Genomic DNA, 25,866 nt, shown 5'->3' on the forward strand with positions numbered 1-25,866 from the left:
TGTGGGGTTTGTTTGTTTGTTTTTTTAAACCAAATGAAACACACGTCTGTTTCAGATGGCAACATGCAACAGTACGTGTACAGACAAGAGCCAGCCAAGAAGTGTCCACGAAGGACGCGGGTCACCATCAGATACCCAGCCTACGTCCCAAGGCTTGTCATAAGGAGACGCTTTCAACGCGCAGTGAGAATGCCAACCATCGTTCAGACTGTCAGAATCAACCCATATGCATCTGGTAACTTACGTTTATTGAGTTTCTGTTACACAACCACTTTAAACTTTGCAGTTTCTGAAACACAACATTCTGTTTGATCTTTTTTAAATATAGTACCTTTAAAATTCTTTACCCCAATAGCTCTCGCTTGCCGTAGACTACATAAGCAAATGACCGCTTAGACACACCGCGACACCTCCTCACTTTTCTTTTGCCTGCAGGAGTTTTGCGTAAGGAAATCAAAATGACGGCCTACTGGAGAGGGCTCCCGAAAGTTGTTCATTACACTCTGTCACTGCCCAACTACAACAAGCCAGACGGCTATGATTACTACGCCTTCTCTTACAGTAAGTTGAAGCTCATGCAAGTCGCTGTGTATCTCACAAGACATGGGGATGGGCAGGAAAGAAGCCCATGTATCTCATGTATCGCTCAGCTTTCCAAAGCATGAGGTTACGGAGACTAATTTTAAGCACTACTAAAAAGTCCTGAGAATTAAAATGTTGCCTGTCATCAAGAGATGTTTCTATTAACAAAACCAAACAGGGCAACTAGCAGCAACGAGGTACAATGATTCACACCAGCCAGCTGCAGAACACGCTGCTGTAAGAGTTCAGGCTGATAAAGTGACAAAAAGCCTGACGCTTAAATGCAAGATTTGGATTAATGATAGAATGAAATCCTTTGACCACTACACATCAGTAGTTTTTTCACTGGCTTCCATGGAACTGTGTTTCTGACAACACAAAAAAGGGAGGGGCATGAACTATCTTGCTTCACAAGAAAGAAATATTTATGATTCCAGATCAGGTAGATCCTTTCCCTCTAGCCAGCATCACGTAAAAGCATTCCTCAGAATTTGCTGGATTACTCAGCAAAAAACCTCTAAGAACTAGCCGTACCCGTAATTCCTAACCTTAACACAGGCCAGTTCACGCTCGGGGACCAGAGAGCTCCCACTTCGGTAGTCAGTGCAGGCTGGTTTTGTTCCTAGTTTGTTTGATTTCCATATTCTTAAGACTATTTCTGTGTTCTAGCAATATACAAGTATTCTTCCCTCTGCCTGTTCTTGGGACACATTTAATTATACGAGTCCTGTAAAACTTAGCTAAACACAAAAAAGGACATGTAAAATATAAAGCTGGGGACAAAAATTCATGGTTGTAGCCTCTCAACTCCATACGCATATGTGGAATGAAAAACCTGTTATTCATGCCTAAATGCAATTAAAAGGAAGGCTTTAACTTCAAGATTCCTTCTGTGTTCTAACTGTAGTTTCTGGGATTTAATTCTGACATATCTTCCTTTCAGACCGGTACTACAGTTTGGATGTTGGCAAAAGAATAGCAAGACCTGTTACCGCTCTCACAGGAAAGACCGTGTCCAAAGACTGGTACAACTGTCCTAGCAAGTGATGCAGAGCACAGGATTTTAAAAAAAGATGCCACCTGAATGTTGACATTTTGTCTAATTTTATTAATAAAGACATTGAAATGTGTGCACACAGATCTAAGTATAAAATGCTGCTTTAAGCTCTGGCTTCCTTACACTAAAGCAACCACAGGCAAACTGGCACTCTTGTATAGACAGCTGGAATCACTTTACAGATGATTTAACTGATATTGCCTCTGTTCAGGCCTCTGCCTCCCATTGCATGAGTTACACCTGTGTTAGGAAAGAAAACAAATGCATTAATAGAAACCCTTTGCACCCTTTTTATCAACCCTTGGTATGTGTGGTACTTTATCCTCCCGTAAGGAATCGCTGCTGCGGTGGAGCCGTAAAATTCAAGCTCCGCCTTCCTCCCCTAGAGCCTGGTGCTACGGACACTTTCTACTGCTGCCCTGTGCAGAGTTTTGTTGACTTGTGATCTTGGCTCAGGCCCTCTGCTGAAAGGACAAGTACAGTGTTCTTACAGTATCTGAAATCAGTTAGCCCCTCCCTTTTGTTATTAAAGACATGGTCACAGACAAAAAAGAAAATCTATCCCAGCTCGACCTCCTCACCCTTTTTTTTCCCTTTACAATCCCAGATACCTATATTTCAATGCTTCTCTCATATCTTTCTACAATGTGAAAATAATGCCAAACCAAATATAAATCATCTAAGGATTTTTCTTTATACAGAAGTTGCAAACAATAATTTATTGTCATGGTTTAACTCTACGCTGCATTACAAAAATCTGTAATGCTTCCATAAACACTTGTTTTTTTTAAATAGGTGTACGACATAGTGAGATAGTAACTGGAATCCCTAACTACCAAATGGGAAACTGATACGCAGTGTTAAAAACAAAGATTTCTAAACTTAGGTCCTAACAGCATTTTTTAAAACCTTCTTTTAAAAATTTGCGGAGTTTAAGATCTACTGCACTTTACTTTCTTTCCATTGGTAAGAGTCAAGTGCCACGTAAGCAGAAAGTTTGCCTAGCTAAAAAACGCTGACTAACGCACTAAAACAAAAGTACAGAGCTCTTAGGGTAACATACTGAAAGCTAGGGCAGGGATGCTGTGTTATTTAATGTCTTGCTAGCAAACACTGGCTTACAAAGTAGTATTCATGTACGGTCCCCAAAGGAAGGAAGCACTAAACCCATGCTTTTATTAAAAAGTCTGCATCTGAGCAACTGCGAGCGCTTACCCCTCTGTCTGTTGAACTGACGACCACGAACGCCAGTTCGTAATGTCGGTGGCTGAAGTCTGACACGTCGAAATGGCTTAGGCTGGTTACTGCTTGTGTCTGTGCGGAAGGGGAAATGCAAGAAAGAACGTCTGTGTCTGGTACAGTTTCTCACTGTTTAATGTTTACACGATTCGATACGCATTATGCTCTTGAATTTACTTTAAAATTATGAAGGTGCATCCTTATTTCACTGACATCTTCTCTGATATAAATAAAACCCTCAAAACAAGTAAGTTTGGGAGTCCTTTCATCACCTATGCTAAGTGGTAAACTGGTAACTGAATAGTGATTTACCTGTTCTTTGATGATTTAATAGAATAAAAAACTATTTTTAGATCTGGCCTCAAACATAACGGGTCAATCACCAAAGTATCAACAACTTTTATGCCCTGAAGCATTATTCTTACTATGGCCTACTCTAATTACTCCAAGTAAAAATTGTTTGCCATTAAGAGTACAGGCATCAAAACGTGACCTTGCTCTAAGAGTTCTATGTGATTTTGTGTATCCTGGCTCTCAGCAGCGCATGACGCTGGCCTAAAAGGTTCCCACACTTGATGAAACGGTAGGAAACAACTGTTTCCAGCAATTAACCCATACCTGCAGATGAACTAGAAGGAGGATCTTGACTAGTTGAAGGAAGATCTGATTCATCAGATGCTTGAACAGATTCCTCTTCTTGCTGGCTGTCAATTTCTAGGCCTGCTTCTGAAGTAATGCTAGAAGAGGAGGAGGGGGAGGAAAAACACGTAAGTGTATTTACATAGTGTCAAAAAACTCAGGGACAAAAGCATCATCTTGGAGCAGATTTATGATGCAAACAATAAAAATCAATGTAAAAGATAACATAAAACAATAACCTACCCTCCTTTAGATTTGTAATGTGTTCGATCATAATACAAAATAGAGCAATTATTATAAATACTAAAAATTGCACTTGCAAAGTAGAAGACAAAATCACTTGTCTATTAAATTCCCAAGAACTGCTTACTTCCCTCCCTCCTGCGACATCTTACGTACTCGCACTGCCTTAACTCATGACTTCATTATACATGCTTGCTTGTAACGAGGAGTGCTTTTCATTGTTAACAAACGGGAGTGCTTTAGCCTTTATTCTACAAACCCCAGTCCTTCAAACTGCTGCCTTTACCATCAGTATTTGACTACTGCCATTCTTAAAAAAAATACAGACCTTTTTTTTTTTGGTGACTTTGATATTAGCTATGTTGAATCAGAGGGAGAAAATCAGAAGAAAACCTGTGGTTTAGACAAACAGGTCAGATTGTACTTTTTCACAAAATTAATAAATCCTGTTTGAGCTGTCCTTCCTACCAGAATAGGTTAAATTGAAAGTGAATCACAGGCACACTTGGATGAAAACAAATGATTAAAACTAACATGACATCAAGCCTTAGTGAACCAAACAAGTCATAATTTACCCTTCAGATTCTGCCTCTGCAAAAACTTCATCCCCATCATCGCCCGCTCCGGCCTCTGCAGTGGTGGACAGATTGCCAGTGGATGTTGTAACCATTGGAACAGACTGGGAAGCGTGCTCGGACGCGTCCGCTGATGCGCTTTCAGTAAACACTGTCACTGCACAGGAAAGGCAGTTTAATAAACAGTGAGTTAGTTTTTATTTCCTACAGAAAATCGATGGAAATCTCAGGCAGGTCGGAGAGAGGGCTACTGGAATACTACTGACATAGCAATCACCACTGTTAACAACAATTATCTAATTCTTTTCTGGGAAGTCAGGGTTTGCGGCCTTTACTTCAGCCTGCAAATTTCTTGTGACTTACCTGGTGCTGCTACTTGTAATGGTGTTGTGGGTACGCTACGGCCACCCGATTCTTCCTCGTGAGCAAGGAATAGTGGGGTTTCATACATTCCTAAACCTGCAACACAGAAAGGTTTAGTGACAACTAAAACAGCCAGCTAAAAAGCAGATTAACTGCTGTTTTCCCTCTGTACCCTTAAGTACAAATTGCTGAATTTCATTAAATATGGAGATTCTTGTATTTTAAGTTGTTTCGACTTCCTGTCGGAGCTAATTATAATTTATTGAAAGGTAAAATCTTGATGAAAATATTACTACTTGTTTTTCAAGGGGGGAGGAATACTAACTCTCTCCCAGCCGAAACAAGGACAACTTTCTTCCTTTTCTTATGCTGTTTTTTTGCTGTGAGCTTTCTTCAAAGAACTGTTCCGTGCTGACAAGGATGCAGGGGAAAGGGACCGATTCAGGACAGGACAACGACAACACTGGCAAATTGCCTGGCCATCTCCTAGTAGGTAAGGAAACATCCCCAAGATTTCTTTGCATTTGCTGTTTTCCCCTATTGTTTTACTACAGGAAAGCTACAATCAACAATAAAATTGAAGTTAAAAGCCATTCCTTTAATATTTCGTTTCTCCTTAAATGAAGTTTCTTGAGCCCAGCAGGCAAAATCTGTCCTACATAGAATTTCAGCTTCTCTGGTTCCCAAGCTTGTTGTTCCTACCCACAAACCATTCTACTTTTTAAGCCATATTACAAGCAGAAATGTAGCAGCTTGAGAAACACCTTTTCACTTTCCATCAGTCTCTCTCTGCTGACAATTATTTAAGAGTTGCAGGTTTCCACACTTGAACAAGCACCTGAAGTAGAATTGCATTTTATTGACTGCATTATTTGTTTTTCACTCTAACAACCATGGAAAATAAAGCACAGAAATGGTTTACCTCCTTGTGATGCAAGCTGACCAAGGTCAGAGTGACTCGAGCTAGTCTGTGGCATGTCTTCAGGGGGTCCAAATCTGAATCTAGGAACTCCAGCTACCTGGGGGGAGCTATCAAAATAAAGATTTAAGGAATACTGCAATTTTTCCAATGAGTGGCTGGGGGGGACACACACACAACACACAACATGACAGCCTTCTGACCAAAACAAGAGAACAAATCATGCATTAGACAAAAGGAATTAATACTGTCCATAAAAATCAGCTAAACTACTGCTAATTAAATAGCAGTTAATTTCTCAAACTTATTTGGACTGCATCTGAAACCAGCAGAACCGTCCTGAAGAGAATATTTTTCACTTCTGCATCCTACAAATCCTCACAATTTTAAGCAGATTGCTGAAACTTTCCAGCACTGTCCCAAAACCAGAGGTAACTTTTCCAACTTTCATTGGTAATATTAACAGGGTGGTGGGAAGTGGGGAAATAAATTAAATAGAAGAACCTTTTTTTTTTTCTTCTTCTCTTCTTCAGTCAGTAAGTTACAACACATTGGAGATTATCAGCCTCCTAATTTGCTGATAAGTTTTATGATACACAATTCATACAATAATTACTTATTTGTAGATGCAGTCATCTATCGTACTACTTAGTACATTTTAGCATGTTACTCCAATCACAAGTTCATTTCATTTGAATGAAAAAATAGAAAGAAACAGATGCCCCCCCCGCCTTTTCTTCACATCTACTTACTGAATGGCTTCTGCAAACCCATCTGTACGATGTGGAACTACAAGAGTTGGTGTGCTTGGAACTGTTCTGTCCTCATCATCAAAGAAGTGTTGCTGCTGGAAGAAAAGAGACTGATATGAGAGCCTACAATATATTTCCAGTTTCTACCAAGCCGAGTTAAAGGTTGGTTTGCTTCTTCCACAAAGACAGATTTAGCTCTAACAAATTTCTTGTCTAATTTCTGACTTCTAAATCTGACTAGTTATACAGACCGCCCTTACAGCCAATCAAAAATCCCAACCCAAACCAAAATAAATCCCACACACTTCAAGGGCACCCATCTTTCAAAGGATTTTTAGACATTTATTCCACCACCAAAGTGCCGTATCTCCTTGTTGACTACAAAGGAATCTTAGGGTGACTCATTCATAGACAGACAGGAATCATCTGTCTTAGCATGGATTGCTGTAAGGTACCTAGCAAATGGGATTTTCACAATGTGAATCAAATCATCTGTTCCCTACAGACTTGTGTCCTTTGTTCCTGCCTTGCCAACAAACCTCAGCTCTCTCTTCCCTCGCCCTCCATGAGGCATTCTCTTCATCTCCCTTTCTTCCTACTGCATCTTTCAAAGCTTTCTCTCTGGCATACCCATACGGTCCCCCGCCATGTGCCTGGTTAGTGTCCAGGCAAAAAGCAGCAGGCACTGAGGCCAGTTCCAAGCAGAAATTGAAACTGAATGACAGGCACATGCAAGCCACAATCTGCTTTGATCCCTGAAAAGATACTTTTTTAGTCGGTTAGTCTCTCTCCCCTCCCTCAATGAACTCCCACTCATTCTGTCAAATGAAGTTGAATAAAGGTTCAGTGTTAGCTGAAGGAGACAGACAGAAAGCATGAACCAGCCTTGTTCCTCTAGGACGAGGCTGAAAACATTTTTCCCAGTAACACATGCAATTTAAAAGAAGTTACCTGTTCTACAAACAGGTAATTAAAACCACCCTAGACAAAACCAATTCAACCTCTTTCGAAGACCTTTAGCTTCCTGGGAGTTTTCTAGTATTTGCCTTCTATTAATAGAGAAATTAACAGGACTAAGATATTTTCTGCAAGACTTCAGAAACCATCCCACCCCTGAAGTCAGTAGCTAGGCTTCTTTAAAAAACAAAATAAAACCCAAGAGTTATGAATGTTCCATCAATGAAAGCTTTCAGTAGTAGGCTTTCACACACTTACCATCCCACCTATACCAGGAGTTAGCTGAAGTCCACGCCCCACCGACTGTCTTCGAGTCATCTGAATTCTCTTTAAAGTAAAGAAAAAATTAAGTAGTGTGAATGCTTTCCTGGAATTCTAGTAACATACAGTTGTTCAATCAGAGCCAAGGAAAGTGGCTAAATGAGTAAGTGTAACAATTCTATGCCAGCGTACAACACTGCTCAGTACAGCACAGCATCACACCTCTTACAGAACAGACCATGGCAGCAGCTTCTCCACATCTCCTGTCTGCTGCCTGGTCTAACCACGAATGAGAATCACCTAAGTTTAAATTCTGGGTAAGTGACATCACTATTTTACTCCACTTTCTACTGAGGATAGAAAACTTTAACACAGAAATATTGTGGCCCCAAGCCTTAGAACAAGTTAATAGTAAAGAATCATTTCAGTCAGGATATTTTTGCAAAATTCACGTTCGGATGTTTAAATTTACAAAATCTATAGGTCTACGTCAAAGCATAATCCTGGGGCAGGCACTGACTGTGAAAGGTTTAACTTAGGAAAGGAATGGCAACATTCTTTTGCCCAATCTGCACTGGGGCAGAGGTGAATAAAAACCCCTGCCAACCTGTCTGAGCCAGAACCTGTTCAAGAACTGCTTTTGTAGTGGGAATCTCAGCAGTCACTGACTGAAACAACACTGGCACAATAATTTCAAAATCCAAATCCACCATGAACGCCTTAATCCAGCCATAACCTGCAGGACAAGACATGTTATGTCAGTTTGCTCAGCTACCATTTTTAGGATGCTAAATAGATGCCATCCATTTTTACAATAGGCAGAGTACTTAGGTTTCATTTAGAAGAAATCAGAGTGGTTTTTTTTCAAGTCTTTTGAACCACTGGAGATAGTTTGTACCTGTACTGGGGGACCCAGTTCTTGAGGAGGAGCATGAATAGTTAGCCGTGGGGGCAGTGGATGTGGTGGTCTGCGAGGTGACTGGGGGGGGCGAGGGGCCTGTCTCTCCGAAGCAGACGATGGCTGCTGCTCTCTGGAACTTTCATGAGGAAAAGTGGACTCCGCAGCACTTGTACTCCCTTCTCCTAAAGCATACAGAAGTACAGAGGAGGAAATCCAGGCCCTCCAAACTGAGTTGAAAACATGAAGGCAAGCCTTCCTATTCCGCTACCGCAGTAACAGATGTTTTTACGCTTGCTACAGTGGGGAGAGCTCAGTACTGTTATTTAAAATCACTTAAAAGATGACTTGTGCCAGCTATGTCAACAGCAGCACCGAAACTGTCGATTATTCAAGTGCTGATTCAGAGGGAGATTCATCTACTGAGCCATCATCTGGTTCCCGTACCAACCAGAGCTTGCAGGGTTTTCAAAGGAATGTAGAATAAATCCAGAAAAGAACATTTCAGAAGAATCAACATTTCAGGTTAAAATGGTCTTTAGCATTTCGCCTTATATTTCTACTTTTAAGTGCATATTTTAACACATGGAACACAGTTTCTACATTTCCCCCCCTCGAAGACACAGACTTTGAAGGAACACGGAGTAACTATACCACTGTTTTGAGAATCTGCTGCCCTCTGGTTGCTTTCACCTCCTCCCATGCTCTCCTCAGTTTCTGTTCCAGGATCTGTACCGTCAGCACCCTAAAAACCCCACAGAAACATAATATGACTAAGCACTAAACAACTTACAGACTGTAAAGAGAATATAAAAGCAGTACGAAAGTATTCAGAAAGTAAACAGAGTAAAATATATTAAAATCTTAAAATATTTCTGTAAATATCTAAAAAAACAGGTAAATGTATACAACTGTATGAAATATCAGAACTTTTGCATATCTGTACATACACAAACATGAAAAATGTAGCCATCATCATTTAACAATAATAGACAACAAAATATCCAGTCTGTGAAGAAACTGCCTTACTAGCTTTGCAACCACAGTATTTGTTGCTGGCTCCGATACTTTGCATTTTCATTCAGCCCTCTTAAACATTCAAAGTTGATTTTTCTTGTGAAAACACCACTTATAACAGAAATTACTGTCACCTACTAGCAGCCTCAATTTTCTGGGATGAATTCATACTAAGGATTTTCTCTTCCCAATTCATTCCAAGAAATTTAACAGGCTATAAAAAAAGGTACACATCTCACCTCTGCATCATCTGCTTCATATCCATCATTACCATCAGCACTACCAGTTCCTTCATTACTGTCATCACCTTCATCTCCCATCCCTGTGTCTTCATCATCATCCTCATCTTCCTCTTCCTCATCTTCATAGTCCTGTGATAAGACCACAAAAAAGCCTTAAGGAAGTGCGGAGAGGGTAGTGGAATAATTTCAAATCCACACTTCACTGTGTGGTAGGCAGACCACCTCTGTCTGTGGATCTCTTTCTGAAGACGTTCAGCATTCATTAGCCACAGAGCGGATTAAATTAGTCCTGCCAGGTGCGCTTTACATCTGATCAAAGACAAAATCATAAAGACAGTAGTTCATAAATAAAGTAATCCCATGATGAACATACTTCCTGCTCGCCTTCGTTTTCTTCATCATCATCATCTTCATCATCGCTATCAATTACAATGACATCATCTCTCTTGGACTGACCATCCTGAGATGAACATGTATTCTGTTGATCTGACTGAAGAGGTCCCAGATCTATTGGGATAGACTGGGAAGTTTCTTCGCTGTCTTCCATGGGAGTGTACTCTCCCTGTGTAACCCCCTGTAAAAGACAAAAGTAAATTACCAGAAGGAACAAGATGAAACGCAGCACACACAATTCTTTAAATATTCTTCAGAAAAGTGGTCACTGTATTTCTAAGTTTCCTGTTTCCACTCCTGGCTCCCAAGCTCAACCCAGCAGAAGCCTGCTCTGCACAGGACGTGTATTCTGCCCTTCTCTGCCAAAGCAGATTCGGGACAGGTGCCATCGTTAGGGATACTATACTTGTATGCGATGCGTTCCAATGCACGTCCATAAAAAGCTGCTGTCTAAATGTTTATCCACCTATTCCAGATAACCAAGGAGCTAACTAACACCAACACCTGGACAACACGCACACACAGAGAGGCGGAGCAGCGCTGCCCGCTGCAGAGGTACTCTGCCCTGACTTCACATCCAGCCAGAACACGCGCCTGGCTCCGCAGCGGGGCACTCTGAGCACGCCACCGACACCGCAGCTACTACCAGTGCACGGCACCCGTGATGGGGCACACTCCAGAGCTTGCAAGAGAAACAATTACCACTGTTTCTTAATAGCTAACCAAGAGAGGAGAGGGCAAAAGAGAGCGCTACAGAGGAGTGTCAGCAACCAGCTACACACAACTAGAAGTCTCCGCAGGACCAGGAATAACCATTTCTCTTCTAACTGCGAACTCTGAGTTGCTGTTCTAGAGTTCTTTCGGTCTGGAGGAACAGCAATGCAGTTCAGATGACGGCCAGGCACAGAGCTAGCAAACAGTTCTCTCTTCACTCAGCACGTATGCATGTTCAAAGCACATATGTATGTCCAAAACATTTGAACCGAATCTGACAACTGTAAGTGTTCAGAAAAAAATGCATCAGGGAGAGTCCCCCACAACATCTTTAAAAAAAAAAAACAAACAAAAAACCAAACAAACCCCCCCCGGACTCTACCACATACATTTTGTAGCATTCTAGACTTTTGGTTTAGGTACAGTAAGTAGGTATTTTCTGAACAACACATCACTTTAATGTGGCAAATGGTTGTCTAGCAGCAGAATTCAAATAATCACACTGAGTACTTGAACGTTTAAAGGTACTTGTGGAATAGAACGCACACAGCTGGATTTCATGGGGAGCTAAGCGTTTGTCATACTTTTTAAATATGTGAAGGACACAAGAGGGAAAATACCTGGCTAAAGACTCAGTACCCGCTACTGCTTAAAGAAAATAGTTTCCACATCTCAACATGAGGTTGTGCCAACTTAAGAGAATTAGCATAAGACTTTTGCTCATTTCTGAGGTAAAAGGAGATTAAATTAATGGTTTTCACTTATATTTGGCTTCCCTAACACAGGTGCAATGGACATTTTACAGAACTAGAACAAAACCAACTGTTTTTTCCTTTGTTTACCACATCATGACCCATCTAACGCTAAGCTTGCTTAGGGATTTTTCAAATCTTTCTGTAACGGAAAATCCAGAAAGCAAAGAGAAGTACTCCAAGGGAGTAAGCGAAGAACTGAAAACTCCAATTCCATTTTAAGTGACACATTTAACCTCCGCATCTCAGTTTCACTACATAAACCCGGAGTTAAGAACACTAGGATTTCTAAAACAACACATTGAATTACAATTCAAAATTGCAAAGCTTCATTAACGTTCTGAACATTACTTCTATAGCTATGTGCAGAGTGCAATAAAAATCAAGTATCTCTGATCATTGCAAGTCTAAACTTTAAAAGGTTATAAGTGGTTTCCACTGGAAACCTGCAGGACCCGATTTGAGATTCCACTTCTAAAAATACTGAGAGTTTGAAGGGGGGGACAGGGGAGGAGATAGCTATTTCTGCTGAAATGAACGTTTTTTCTTTTCAAATATGCTTACTTCTCCAATTGAGTCTTGTGAGTCTTGATTGTATGCTTGAGCTTCCACCTCACCATCCGTGCTCTCTTCTGCTGTCACTTCCTCCTGAAAGAACATCAATTTTTCTTGTATAAAACACATCATTAGCCCTGAAGTTTGGCTCTTTAGCATGTTTTTACATTTTTTTTTCCTATGCTTTAAAAAAAATTATCTTATCCCACAAAGATCATGGGCAACAATTTATTCCCCTTTTACTATTATTACTTAGCTCTGCTTTTATCTGGCACCTCATTTTTCTGCCCTGGAGAGACACAATTTTCCCATTCCAGTCCACTGGACCTGAGGGTCTCTAAATCTTTTCAGGACCAAAAAAGAGCCCTCAAGGCTCCTCATCCACCTCCATCCTCTCAGCTAACTAAGTGATAATGTTCTTGCACAATCTTGCCCTTTTCTCTTGTGCAATATCCTTCTCCTACAGAGTTAATAAATGTCTTTGACTTCTGTAACATTATTCACGAGTTGCCTGCTGTGAGGTTCTGTCTCCAGTTCATTCCTTTTTGCAGGACATCCCAATTCTCTCACACCAGTATTTCACATGCATTGCCTGTAAACTTTTCCATGGAACTTGTCTTTGCTTCCCTGGCATCTCCTCAAGTACACTGTATTTTATTCCAGAATAACTGTAGGTAACAACCTTCCAGATCGCACTGAAAAATGTTTTAACTTCTTCCTCCTCAATGCTAGGATACGGCCCTCTCTCTTCCATCCTACAGTTCACTCAATTTGCACCATTCATTGCAACTATTCTAACATCTGCCTTGTAAGATACACAAACATAATTGCTTCCTCCTCGCTAGATTAAAAAGTCACGTTAAGAATCAACTGACTTGCTCTGAAGTAAGATACTTGCTCTTCCCACTAAATTATTCCAAAGGGACAGATTAAGTAGCAGCATTTTATGTTCTTGCAAACCTCAGGTCCAACTCTCTGTATGCTTCTCATTTTCTTTGGAATAGGTACATCCACTGTTTCCTCTGAAATTTGGTCTGAGTTTTCCACAGTGTTATCCTCCTCTTCCTCTCGTGGACGTTTAGACAGTGAAGAACTTGGGGTAGCTGAAACTTAAAAGAGCCTCTCAGTTATTTTCAGAACAACGAATGTACAACAAAGAAAATCAGTTTGGTATTTTAGTATGGAAGATTGCCTCTTTTTCTGCACTGAAGGGTAGCAAATAGAATCAGATACAATCACCTTGTGTTGTTTCCTAGAACATGAAAATATCAGCCCCTTTGATCACAAGTCTTATGCTGTTGGACCTATATTCACAACTTAATTGATCCCAAATGTAAGCTTCAGGGTACAACTAAAATATTTTTTCCAACATGTTTGCTTCTGACAAGTACAACTAAAAGTTTAACAGAGTATCAGCTGGGAAACAAAAGTGTATTTGGGGGAATAAACATTCTACACCAAAACCTACACTATGTATGGCAAATGCGTGCAACAGCGTATCACACCGAGTGGCTTTCCAGTTCCTCTCCATACCGTATATTCCAGCTTAAGTAGCTTACTCATGACTCCTAAAATTAACCTTGCTCCAAGAGTACCACAGAAACAGAGGCAGCAAGGTTGAATGTATCAAACCCCAATGATGCTCTAAATAGATAAACAACCACGTGAGTTTTATTTTCTACTTTGAGGAAGGCAGTGACAACAGCATTTCAGAGGTACTATTTCTGAAGGTTCAAGAAAGGAGCCAAACTTCAGCAGTCTGTAAAATGTGCAATAAACTCAGGGGGGTGCAGGGTGCGAAGGGCAAATTCTCTTGCTGAAGTTAGGCCTGGTTTGATAAGGGTCCAAATGCAGCTACTTTAAAGGAACTATTCAGAAAGGTGGGCCTAGAAAATGAAACCAACCTGTGCCAAAGACTGCTGTAGAAGTGGAGGGCCTCTCTATCTGAGAGCTCTGTACAACTTCCACAATGGTAGGGGATGGCTCCTGGTTAGCAGGCTCAATCTGAGGATGACTTTGCTGAGTGGGCTGCACAAAAGCAGTCGCTTGCGTCTGCTGCTGAACAGTCAAGATGGGCTGAGAGAGAGATGTCTGAACATTTGGACTGGTGGAACGCACAGACCCACTGGTGCTTCCAAAGACTGGAACATGCTCCACGGGTCCTTCTGACTGCATAGCTGAAAGGCAAACAGTAGCACATTCAACTCTCTTTACACTATCTCGTACAGTTCACATTCTCCACTTCAGAATGCCCTACATAAGCAGATTCAGTATTTTGCAGGTTGATACCCGTCTTCAGCTGAGGAATCACAAACTTCGTTGCAAAAGTGCTCATAAAGGTGCAATACTAAAAGAGATGCAGGGACAAGAAAACTATGTGAGGTACTTTCAAACTAGTAATTACTGAGATTTCAAGGCAAAGACAGCATTTATGATTACTGCAGATCCTTATACTATGCTAAAATGCTTACCTTCCTGAGTCTCCACCTGTGTTGTAGGCATAACTGTGGCTGTTGGAGTAGTGGTAGGATTAGTGACTGTAGCAGGAGTAACCATTGGACGGATACTGGCTCTTGGGGTAGACTTATTCCCAGCTATTGCAGCAGCAGTGACTTTACTTGGAGTTGAGACAACAGGAGTTGGTTTAATATTTGCTGTTGGTGGATCTGAAGTGCTAGCACTGAAAAACAGGATATTGGTTTCATCACAGTAGTGCAGAAAGCAGATTTTAAAAACATCAAACGCAAACAGATTATCTTAGGTCTTTATTACAGTGAGTAACACATCTTGCATTAAAAAATAACTGACTCACTCAACACAGAGCAACATCGTGTCTTGGTTGAGATAAGGACCAGCCAAATTTTAAGTGGCATTTTTGAAAGCCTTGCTTTCAAAAGGATGCTGTCATAAAAACGGAAAGGGAGTTTGTTATCTAAATTTAGTAATACTGTAATATTTCCCATTTTAGAGCCGAGTCATCTATTTTATCTGTTGTTAAAGAGTTACCACCTATTTAGTCTGTTTCTCATGTTTTAGATCCTTGCACAAGGAAGATCTGCCCCAAAACCAAAAAGGTTAAAGGCAGCGATCAAAACCGTACAACCTCAAGAATCTTGCAGCCTGAAAACATTTAAGAAATCTTTTATGTTTCCCAGATAACATGTTCCTGGTGGTTAATACGAGAATTTAACAGCTTGAATGCTTTACTGCTTAAATGTAGTTACGAAAATTGGAGGAACATATTATGTCAATCAGTATCTTCAATGTGGCTTAGGAAAAAATGTGAAAAGCCAGTGTTTTACTAAAAAGAAGAGCAACTAGATAAAGACAAAACCAAGAAACAGCAACCACAGAAACTCTGCAAAACTCCCAAACCCTTCAACTCACATTCCTCTTTCACCTGAAGCTGGAGTAGACTTCAGTGAGATTTGCCTCTGCTGTTCTGGGACCTGTTAAGTAAGAAACAGAAGTCTCATGCCATGTACAAATGAAACAGAACAAGCAATTTGGTAAAACACTTCCACAGACAGATCTCTTTACTAACAACTGTTTCTCTAACAGACTTGTTAGCACACCTAGTCAGAGTCCATGATTACTGCAAATCCTCCAAAACAAATCATACCAGTTATGCCAAGCGTGGAAACCAATTCAGAAATTTCTCAGGGATCTTCTGAAGCTACTGAGACAACAGCAGCTAGAAACCATTACAAACGGATGAAAATACAAAAACAGAGAGCAGAAGGCAAACAGTTCGTTGGCCGATTCACAGTGTCAGCACTGGGAATTCTCAGTACAGCAGAAATAAGTTTCAAATTACGTTCTGAATCCTTAATAAAGCCAGTTTGTGTATTCCCAAAAGTGGAATTTGAATAGCAGGCAGTTTATTGGGCTTATTGGTACTTTTTAATTTTTTTATTTTATTTTTTTTTTTTAAAAAGCATAAGAATCTTATGACAAGAATTTCCATCTGCTATTTATGATGTTTAGAAAAAACACCTTCATGTAAAGTAGTTCTGAGTATTAACTACTGTATACACAAAACCAAACCAAGCTGGACAATGGTGCTTGTCATGAGACGCGCAAGCTGTTTGTCTCCTCTCCCGCAGCTATCTTAAAGGATTTTGTACCTTGTTTGTAGACTCTGGTGGCTCGTCTCGCTGTTCATGGTGTCGCTCTTGCTGTTCTCTAAGCTCTCTTTCCAGACGGCAGATCCGACCTTCGTACTGTGATTTGAGTGCACTCATCCGCACCTCCAATTCTGTCTTCTGCTCTTCCAATGAACTGCTCTTTTGCTTCCACTCTTCATTTTCTTTCGTTAGCTGTTCTTTTGTACCTAATTGAATAGGAAAGAATCCAGTCTTGCCACTGTAAAGCTGCCTACTAAGTCTGCGTGCTGAATGCCTGTCTGTCTTAATAGGCTACTGAAGTATTTTGAAATCTGAAAAACATTACGCTACTGATGGAGCTCTTAAAGGTAATTCTAGCTTTCACATGCTGTTTCTCTAACTGAAAATACAAACATACATAATAAATATCTATAAATAAAAATTTTAATTAAAAAGTAGTCACAAAAGAACAAGACGTTTTCAGCAAGCTCTTACAATATCCTTCCTCTCAAAATCAACTAAAAACATAGGAAGCAGTATGTCTTCCGCCTGCAGACTTAGGGGAGGCAAGAAGTAACAGGAGAATTACCCGAGTTGTTAGTAGGGGCAATCGGCTCTAATCAACAAAAGGATCAAAAAATGGGGGTTATCACCTTGGCTGGCCAAAACTAAGCAAAACTTTGTTTCCCCAAATGTACAACTAATTATACACTTGTATCATCTCCTGAAGAAATTAAAGTCTTTAAGGTTTCAGAACAATCTTGTAACATCAAATCTGGAAAAAAACCTTCAGGTAAAACGTGAAGCAGACCATATTTTCCCAAGTACCCTGTCTAAATGCTTTTCCATAGAAAGAATCCAAAACCTGAACAGAATATGACAACTTAAGGACAGAAAAAACTATTATAATACCAGCCAACTGTGCAATTTTCTGCTTGGCTGCAAGCAAGGTCTTCCTAGTTTTCTCCTCCTTCTCAGTGATCTGCTGCCTGAGCTGTTCTTCCTGCGTAGTCTTCTCTTGCAGATCTTGATGAAAACGAGCAAGTTCTGATTGTAGCTGTGTTATCTGCTCCTGAAGATTTCTAACTTCAGTTTCCTTTTCTGCTATAGTCTAAAGAGAGAGAGACATTGATTGCAACTATTGACCATAACCAGCTACTCCAGCAAATATATAGCCCAACAAGCTCCAAGGACATAGTATTAGCTTGCCACTGTGTAAGGACAAAAAGCTTCTAATCAACAATAGAGGAGTCCAGTGCTCTCTGAATGCAACAGCTGAGAGAACAGCATTCTCTTTCCACTTCTTTATTCCAAGAAACAGCATGAGACACACTTGACAGAGGATTTAAACCAGGTGTAAGGTCCCTCTTTCCCAACAAGGTAGAGGCACAAATACGTCACTTCACATATTTCGTGCATACATGCGCCCATGCACACAGAAAAACACCCTCACATTCTTCACAGTCAGGCATTTAAGACTGCAGTAGGGGACAGTACTCTGAAATCTTTCACTGTTCTTAACTTGTTCACTCTTACCTTTTGTAAACTTTCAACCTGAGTCTCCAAAGACTTTGTCTTCACTTCAGCTTGACTGAGAGTGTCTTTCAGCTCTTGTACTTCCTGGACAGAAACTTGTTCTTCTTGTTGTTCTACAAAAGACTGAGTTGACGCTTCGGCAACCATCTGAAATATGTCAAGTGGTACCAGGCTAAAGGGTACTATCCGATTAGCATGTCATTACTTTCACAAGTTGCTTCTGCATGCAAGCCAATCATTTAACGAGTTCTGGGCAAAACCCAGCAGTTCTAATGAACGCTAAAGTTCCGTTAAGAATACTGCAAAGCATCAAGTGATATGCAGCTCATGCTTTGTGGCAGTTTGAGCTAACAGCAGAATAAATGATGTCATTTTCTCCTCTTCACAGACAAGTTTTGATACAGTATTATACTAAGGGAACATGAAGATCATCAGCTAGATTACACACGACTCCAGATGAAAACATACAGGCCTTTTATAAAATTTCTCTGCATACAAAGAAAAAGCATATCTACCTTATCATGCTGTGCTTTCAGCTCCTCATATTGAGTCTTGTACCTGCGCCCGATTTTCTTGACCTGTGTTATAGTTTTCACTTTTTCCTGTATGTCAGCCACTTTAGCATCTAATTCTTTCTGCAAAGTGTCCTTTTCTGTCCTTATTTTAGTCACTTCATCCTTCAGGCTCTGAACAAGATTCTGGCTTGTAGTTAGGGACGCATTAGTTCTAAGTAACAACGAGATTGGAGGAAGATGCAAACGAGATGTTTGAATTTGAGTAATACTGAAATGCATTAGTTTTGATGTAATATCACAGGCATCATCTGTAGTGAATTACGTTTTCTGGGATAAAAATGAGTATTTGTAGAATATAAATTATTCTACAATACATTCGTTCAGAATAAGTTCAGCTAAAGGACAGCTTTCAAAACACTTCTCACTTCATTTTACCTGCATATTATCAACCTACAGTAAGAATACCAAAGGTTTCATAGTTACGTGCAGTCAGTTAAGAAGGTACATTTCCAGATACAGCTTTATTTAAAGTATTTAGCTTTGCACAAAACTTTTTACTAATTAACTTATACCACACCTGGCTATTTCGGCTTTAAGCCTGCCTGTTTCTTCACTCATCTGTTGTATACGCTTGGTGTTTGCCTCCTTCTCTGAAAGCAGCTTCCGATACTCTTCAAGATCAGTGTCCTTCTGTTGACTCAATAAATGCTGAAAGGTTGAGAAAACAGTTTGCATTTTCCTAAGATGATTATACAGTTATATCCGGAAAATCCCTCCGAATTAGAGCTACTGCTTTTGCATTTTGATTTGGAATGCCTATGAACTAGAATAACCTGTTTCGAAGCTGCACAAACAATGCTTTATAATTCAAATACATTTCTTAGTTCATTGTTGTTTTTCGGAAATTTTAGAACTTTTTTTTAGCACTTTTTTTTTTTTTTTTTTTTTTTTTACCCTGTAACATCTTTGAAAACATGCATTCCCCACCTGGGTCCGGGATTTCCAGCGTTTAACATCTTCTTCCAACAGCTTTTTCTCCGCCTGCAACATTCCACTTTTCTCACTCAGTTCAGCATTAGACTCTTGTAGAGGCAGAATGTCTGCCTCAAGCTTGCGTACCTGAAAAAACATAACTGGGGATTAAACTCTCTGGATCTTATGAGACTGAAGGAAAAGGAATATGGTAGGCCTTGAACAATGATGGTACAAGGGACAGAGAGAGCAAACCCAACACCCTCAAGAAGTCATAACATAGCTTATTTTCCAACTCTCTGCCTTCCAGCGGCCAGCTTGGGGCAGGGAGAGGGACAGGGAGCAAGAGCAGGGGATGAGCCTACAGAAAGAAAAAAATACAGACATGACTTCACAACCTTAGATTCTAACTCCTTGTACTTTGGTACAGGAAACAGATTATTAATTACATTAGAAGCCAAGCAACGCTGCACTGGATTCCACTAAAATAACTGGCACATAGAAATGGAGAGAGCCCTGTACCTCCCTCTTAAACTCTTAATAAAGCCGTGGTCTGCTTTATATGTATTCCTGTGCCATTTTTCATTTATCTGCTGGTAATATCCTTGTTACTGGCATACCTCCAGTCAAGGATAGATGCTGATTTTCAGCTTCATTTAAATGAAACTGAACTTTAAAATTCCCAGTGTTCTACGTGGTCCAACGGCTTCTAAAATTCTAAAAGGAAAGTTTCCTCCTTTGCATATGATGCAAAGGAATAATTGCGCTCTACATCATGTATTTATTGTAGTTAGCAATGGTATATCCAGACACTAACTTATCAGCTTGAATATCCAAAAAATCTACGTGAACCTCAGTACTAACCTTTGCTTGAATTTGTTGTAGCTCTTGTTCTAGCCTCTCCTTCTCTTCTCTTAGCATCTTGTTGGTTTCTATCAGTACGTTCATGGTCTCAGTTTTTTTCATTAATTCTTCATGCTGTGCAATGGTTTTTGCTGTTACCTTTTGAAAATATTTAAGTCAGTGATTTGTTTTGCTTCTACATGTACATACACTTCTCTGGATCTGGAGTAACACCATCCTGGAAAGCTATCATGGCATTCAATATCTCAAATGCACATTTAAAGCAAGTAAATATCGCTAAGAAATGGGAGATGGGAAACAACTGAGAGAAATTATCCTTATTTTCCCTATTCATGTGATTTTGGAATTGCAACACTCAGAACAAGAACCTCCATCTGGCTACACAGCAACCTCAGTTTGTAAGCTCCTGATTCTTCCAAAATTTGGGCACAGGCAGCAACGACAAAGACTAGAACACAGAGAACTGCCCTCTCTACTTATTGAAATCATAAGCAATAATACCCAACCATACCTGCACCTTCTCTCTCTCAGCATTGAGACTGTCTTGCAGTTCCTGGAGTTCCCTTTCCAGGTGCTCCACTCTCTGACGGTAACGCAAACTCTCCACCTGGGCCACCTCAAATCTGGTTTCTGCAATCTCCTTTTCCCGACGTATAAATCTGCAGTAAGAAAATGAACAACACATCATGTCAATGAAAATGCAAGATAAAGCATTTTAGGTTGAAGCATCTTATATCTGATTAGTCCATAAAGATCACAAAGAAAATCCTAGACAAAAATCCTTGAACGTCTACATAAACCCCCTAAAAACCATAATGAGAAAAAAATCACCTCTACAAAACTTTCTTGCATTTGCTAAAATCTGATATAACTCCCTGTCGTGACTGACTCAGTTTTTTCCTAGGAGTAGAAAGAAATCTCCTCTATTAGTTACTGATGCAGAATAACAACCTCCTACCTAGCAAAAAAGGACTTTAATAGTATACATTATCCTTCAAACGTAAAGTAATACAGAACTATTTAATTTGGTGACTGAATTTATAACCACTGAGAGAAGGAGCCCAATGCTAAATTTACCTAAGAATTTCCAAGATTTGTTCCTGGGATTTGCCTTCCTCGTTGAGGGAAACGTTCACTGCTGTTGGCATGGCCTCCTTCATAGAAGTCACCATCTTATCACTCAGGCTTTCCAGCTGTTCATGTAACAACCGATTTTGTTTTTCCAAATCTTCGCAGCGGGATGCAAGTTTTGAAGCTTCATCCTACAACAAAAATGTTCAGTGACTGAATTCTGTGAAGACTGGTAATGGAAAAGAAACAATGAAACCACAAAAACAATGATACCTTGATCATCCTCTCTCTCTCTTCCCAGGAGGCTTTGCACTCTAACAATTCTGACTCGGCTTTCCGAGCAGCTTCCTCTAGCTGCTGCCTGACCGTTGCATTCTTGGAAACTTGTTCTTTAATAGCCTGCAATGCTTCAACATCAGCAGCGTGGAGCATTAATTCCCTTTCGTATTTATTTTGAGCTTCAGAAGCCATCTTTGCCTGAAAAAAACCCACATAATAAATAGATACTATTACCTTTAATGTTTTATGTTTGATATGTACAAATCAATTCTTGAGTTCTAGACAAAATCAGTGACCACTAATGAAAAAGAAAACCATTGGCCAAAACCTTTGTGACTCTAAAGTACAGAAAAAAAAAGATAAGCTTAGAACAGTTCCCTTAAAGAAACTATTTAGAAGAAAAATTAGAACTTGAAATAATTTTCTCCAAGCGGCTAGAAAGAGGACACACTCTCTATAGTTACTCTACAATCCAACCTCTTGCTGTAGGTTCTGCACGGATAAGAGGCAGGTATTAGCCTCAGAACATCCACTGGTTACTACTACAGGTGAATGAGCAAAGTTATTTACTGCATGAGGTTAGAACGCTAAGGACAGACTATGGTCATAGTATTAGCTGGAAAAAAATGAAAATGCCCGTCTATTAAATTTTGGGTTGGATTAAACACCAGCCAAAGTTTTCCTACATCATTTACACTGATCAGCGTTGCTGGAATTCTCACACACAGAAAAACAGATTCCCTTTAAAAAACAGTTGGTAACAAGACAATCTTATCGGGTGCTGCTAAATATCATATTGCCCCACAGTTTTAAAAGATTGCAATCATGTTTTGGGTTAGAAAGGTATACTCCCCATTGTCTTGTTCTAAGAGCTCAGTTTTCTTTTTTTGCTCACCACTCAAGCCAGTGAGGTAGCAATCGACTAAAAAGAGTTAATTACATTCCCCACTCAATTTTTTTACATAATGAAACAGACCTTAGAAACATTAATCCACTGCATCTTCTGTTGTTTTTTAAACATGACACAAACTGTGCTCGAGCATGACTTTATATTCAAAGTCCGCTTGGTTGACATTACTAAAGTGTTTGATCAGGTGGAAGAATGAAGCACTAAATAAGCCGCTGTTCACAGAATGGATAAAGTGCTCTTACAGTGCTTTTCTTGCCTCCACAAGTCTCTGATTAGCAGTACTACCTTTAGAAAGACCTTTTAACTTCAACTGAAAAACAACGAAAAACTAACACTAAGTTTACTGCCTCTGCCTAAAATAGACAAATACTACAAACTTACTTGTTCCTGGCAATCCCGCCTGGCTTGCTGTTCGTTACTTAGAGCTGTGCTGGCTCTCTGCAGAGCTTCCTGAACTTCTGATTGCACGGCTGACAGACTCTTCTTCAGTTCCGACAGCTGATGTTGGGGGCAGGGTGGACGACAACAACAAAAAAAACCACACCAAAACAAAACCGAGACTAAATGACAAAGTATTTTACAAAGTATTGAACACAGCAAAGCTTTGAACGTAGACAATCATAAATAATGTAGAACCAAAGCGTGGTTTGTTTGTTCTTTAATACTACTTTTAATATGAAGATAAATACTTTCAAGAGTTTAACTTCAATACAAAGTTCCTTACTGGTAAAAATGTACTACTGTTCTTTCAGAGTCAGAACTGCAGCAATTCTAGTGGCAGTAATCTTGCTTCTTTCAAACCCAGTAAGAGTCCAAATCTAAATCAGACAAGTAAGGGCATAGACCACTTCAGTTTTAAAATACACGCACGCTACAGATCTGGTTTTGGCTCACGCTCCAAAAAAGGCTTTCTGAAACCTTTCTCAAAGGCTTTTACTTGTGTTTTTCTGCAAACAGTGCTCAAAGTTCAGGCAGATAGTGACAGCTTTAAACACACAATCACCCTAACAAAGCGAGAAGGTTAATGTACTACTCCTGTTTGGAAACCTCTCAAATTTAGTTACATCCTAAAAGATTTAGTTTTGGACACTACTGTGAGAACAAACTGAACTTTAGGGTATTACGTAAAAGTGCATTCTCCTGGACTCTCTACAAGGGAGTTTAGGGGAGAGGGCATTCAGTGCATACCTGTTGTTCCATATTCTCCACAGCTTTACGCTTCTCCTCTTGCAGTTCTTGCTTTTCTTTCTCTGACTCCATCAGCTTCTTTTCCAGCTGTGCTTGATACTCTGAAGATTCCTTCAGACGAGCTTCAACTGTTGCACGAACTTCCTCTGTCACCTTCATCAGAACCCATCAAAAGAGATCAATTTTTTTTTGCAATTCAAATATGGTATTCTGGTGTGAAACCAGCATTTTATCAACAATTTAAAGCCAGAATAGGTATTCTCAGCATCTCACTTAGAACAACACTGAAAATGTGGAAAATGACAAATACTATTGCAAATATTTTTTTTTTCCTCCTTTAATGCTGCAATACCTCATGAAGTATATCTACAAACAGATTTAGATGACTGCACTCCAGTGTGCAGTTGCCAGCATATCTTTTTATTACGCCCGAGAGTCTGCACTATTGTTAAAGAAAATCAAGCCAAAACATGTATTTTACAGCAACAGAACACAGATAGGCAGAGACCTTGGCTACTAGACAAAGAGCACTCCACCATCTACTGAATGCTGTAACTCCAGTAAAAAAAGAGAATTCTGTTTCCCCAGTATATCTTGTTTTGATATGCTGAACAACTTGGAAGAACAGGCTTCATTCGCTATCAACATGGTGGAGCATATGACAGACTGGAAGGTCGTTCTTGTGCGTTTCCCACGAATACCACATACAGAGTGTTCTTTTGCATCACTGAAGACCTTACTGATGCAAATTGAGAGCTAATTAATATTTTTAATCGTTGATCACAGGGTTATAAGGAAGAGTTTTTAAAAGTCAATTCCCCTCTGTTGGAGGAAGATATTGGCAGAGTACAGCTTTGAGTCAAATTTACAATTCAACATTTTAAAAATATGCTGCAAAAAGGTTTAATATTTCAATGATTCAAAGTGTTTTTAATAAAATTGTCTAAAATATTGTCTTACTACGTTATATTCTAATGCCTTCTAAATTACCTATAGCTTTTTTATTCTTCCTCCCATAATCCTACAGACTACAGTACAAAAAAAATAAACCCCACCCCAAACACATCTTTCAGTTTCTGGTTTTGCTGTAACAAACAATGGTAACTACTTACTTGTTTTTCTTTATTAAGGGATTCCTCTAGACTAAGAACCATGGCCCTGTACTGTTCCACATTACTGGAACTGGTCTTGAGTCTTTCTCTCAGGTCATTAACTTGTTCGTCAGCTTGTCTTAGGCGACTCACAAGATCATCCACATCTTCATTTGTACTAGGCTGACCTATAATATTAAAACACATTCATTAACCAATTACGTTTAATTCCTTTTTTTAAACCGTTCTGCTGAAAAACTGAAGTCTTTTTAGGATAATAACATTCTGTGTGATTCTGTGAAAGTAACATGAAAACAATCACCCTCACATCATTAATTCCATGTAGAAAAACATGTTACCTTTCCCTGGAGCCCTCTGTGATGACTGAGACGCTAGCTGAGCCTCCGTATTGTTAAGCTGCTGTTTCAACACTGCAGTTTCTTTCTGGGCATTCTTTAAAAGTTCCTTTGTGTTAACGTGGCGGCTTGTCTCAGTCTCGAGTTGCCTCTTAAGATCCAGGATATGAACCTGAAAACACAAGGTTCTTAAACTTGTAATCATTCACAAATTGCACCTAGACCAAATATGTTTATAAATTTCACACATGAAAAACAAAGCACTGTAAGCTGGCAGAAGCCATGCAACTGTGGCTTTATTTTCACTAAAACAAGTTTAGCATGTTTACCATCATACTCACCTCTTGATTTTTGGCAAGGGAATGTCTTTGTTCCACCTCACTTTCTAGTTTCTTCTTCAGCTGAGATATCTCACGCTCTAGCTTTTCTATCTGATTATTGAGTCTTTGTCTTGTTTCTGTCTCAGACCTCTCCAGTATTCCCTGATAAAAGAGCATAATGCACTGTGCTTACAATACACTTCAATAATTTGCTTCTGAATTACGGCAGCACTTCATACAAAGTTGTCAAAACACTTCTCCCATCCACAAAATAATTACTGCAGGGAGCAAGCAATAATTGGTAGATACAGAAAATTATGAAAAGTAGCACTGATAATGCATGACTTAGTTTTGAAAGATTTTTTAATAATATTGATACAGTAAGTATTATTAGAAAAAAAAATCTATTATCTATGAGACTAAAAATCCCCAAAAGATCTACCACAGAAACAGAATTCAACCACATGACAAAATGTGCAACCTTCAATACGTATGCTCTA

The 25,866-nt window shown here is 39.6% G+C and overlaps 1 protein-coding gene across 3 annotated transcripts in view; it reads right to left on the minus strand.

Annotated features, from left to right (window-relative positions):
- Positions 1 to 231: 231 nt before the first annotated feature.
- TPR (translocated promoter region, nuclear basket protein) overlaps positions 232 to 25,866 on the minus strand; it is a 40,445-nt gene continuing 14,810 nt past the window's right edge. The window contains exons 20-51 of one of the 3 annotated variants that reach the window (XM_075422727.1): positions 25,388 to 25,528; positions 25,050 to 25,218; positions 24,712 to 24,878; positions 23,600 to 23,752; positions 22,793 to 22,909; positions 21,496 to 21,699; positions 21,229 to 21,413; positions 20,663 to 20,810; positions 20,152 to 20,289; positions 19,303 to 19,434; positions 18,893 to 19,023; positions 18,316 to 18,526; positions 17,801 to 17,947; positions 17,177 to 17,375; positions 16,286 to 16,491; positions 15,546 to 15,607; positions 14,630 to 14,838; positions 14,063 to 14,335; positions 13,119 to 13,261; positions 12,168 to 12,251; positions 10,118 to 10,318; positions 9,742 to 9,873; positions 9,140 to 9,230; positions 8,486 to 8,670; positions 7,585 to 7,653; positions 6,370 to 6,464; positions 5,621 to 5,727; positions 4,699 to 4,794; positions 4,336 to 4,492; positions 3,497 to 3,615; positions 2,855 to 2,953; positions 232 to 1,879 (exon numbers count right to left, since the gene is read on the minus strand). In XM_075422727.1, the coding sequence (XP_075278842.1) occupies positions 1,827 to 1,879; positions 2,855 to 2,953; positions 3,497 to 3,615; positions 4,336 to 4,492; positions 4,699 to 4,794; positions 5,621 to 5,727; positions 6,370 to 6,464; positions 7,585 to 7,653; positions 8,486 to 8,670; positions 9,140 to 9,230; positions 9,742 to 9,873; positions 10,118 to 10,318; positions 12,168 to 12,251; positions 13,119 to 13,261; positions 14,063 to 14,335; positions 14,630 to 14,838; positions 15,546 to 15,607; positions 16,286 to 16,491; positions 17,177 to 17,375; positions 17,801 to 17,947; positions 18,316 to 18,526; positions 18,893 to 19,023; positions 19,303 to 19,434; positions 20,152 to 20,289; positions 20,663 to 20,810; positions 21,229 to 21,413; positions 21,496 to 21,699; positions 22,793 to 22,909; positions 23,600 to 23,752; positions 24,712 to 24,878; positions 25,050 to 25,218; positions 25,388 to 25,528 (4,623 nt within the window). In that variant the 3' untranslated portion in view covers positions 232 to 1,826. Of the gene's footprint in view, positions 1,880 to 2,854; positions 2,954 to 3,496; positions 3,616 to 4,335; positions 4,493 to 4,698; positions 4,795 to 5,620; positions 5,728 to 6,369; positions 6,465 to 7,584; positions 7,654 to 8,485; positions 8,671 to 9,139; positions 9,231 to 9,741; positions 9,874 to 10,117; positions 10,319 to 12,167; positions 12,252 to 13,118; positions 13,268 to 14,062; positions 14,336 to 14,629; positions 14,839 to 15,545; positions 15,608 to 16,285; positions 16,492 to 17,176; positions 17,376 to 17,800; positions 17,948 to 18,315; positions 18,527 to 18,892; positions 19,024 to 19,302; positions 19,435 to 20,151; positions 20,290 to 20,662; positions 20,811 to 21,228; positions 21,414 to 21,495; positions 21,700 to 22,792; positions 22,910 to 23,599; positions 23,753 to 24,711; positions 24,879 to 25,049; positions 25,219 to 25,387; positions 25,529 to 25,866 lie in introns of all 3 variants that reach the window. The other 2 variants (XM_075422726.1, XM_009931102.2) reach the window with 2 other exon arrangements.

The sequence above is a fragment of the Opisthocomus hoazin genome, chromosome 6 (genome assembly GCF_030867145.1).
Source record: "Opisthocomus hoazin isolate bOpiHoa1 chromosome 6, bOpiHoa1.hap1, whole genome shotgun sequence".
In the NCBI taxonomy this organism is placed as follows: Eukaryota; Metazoa; Chordata; class Aves; order Opisthocomiformes; family Opisthocomidae; genus Opisthocomus; species Opisthocomus hoazin.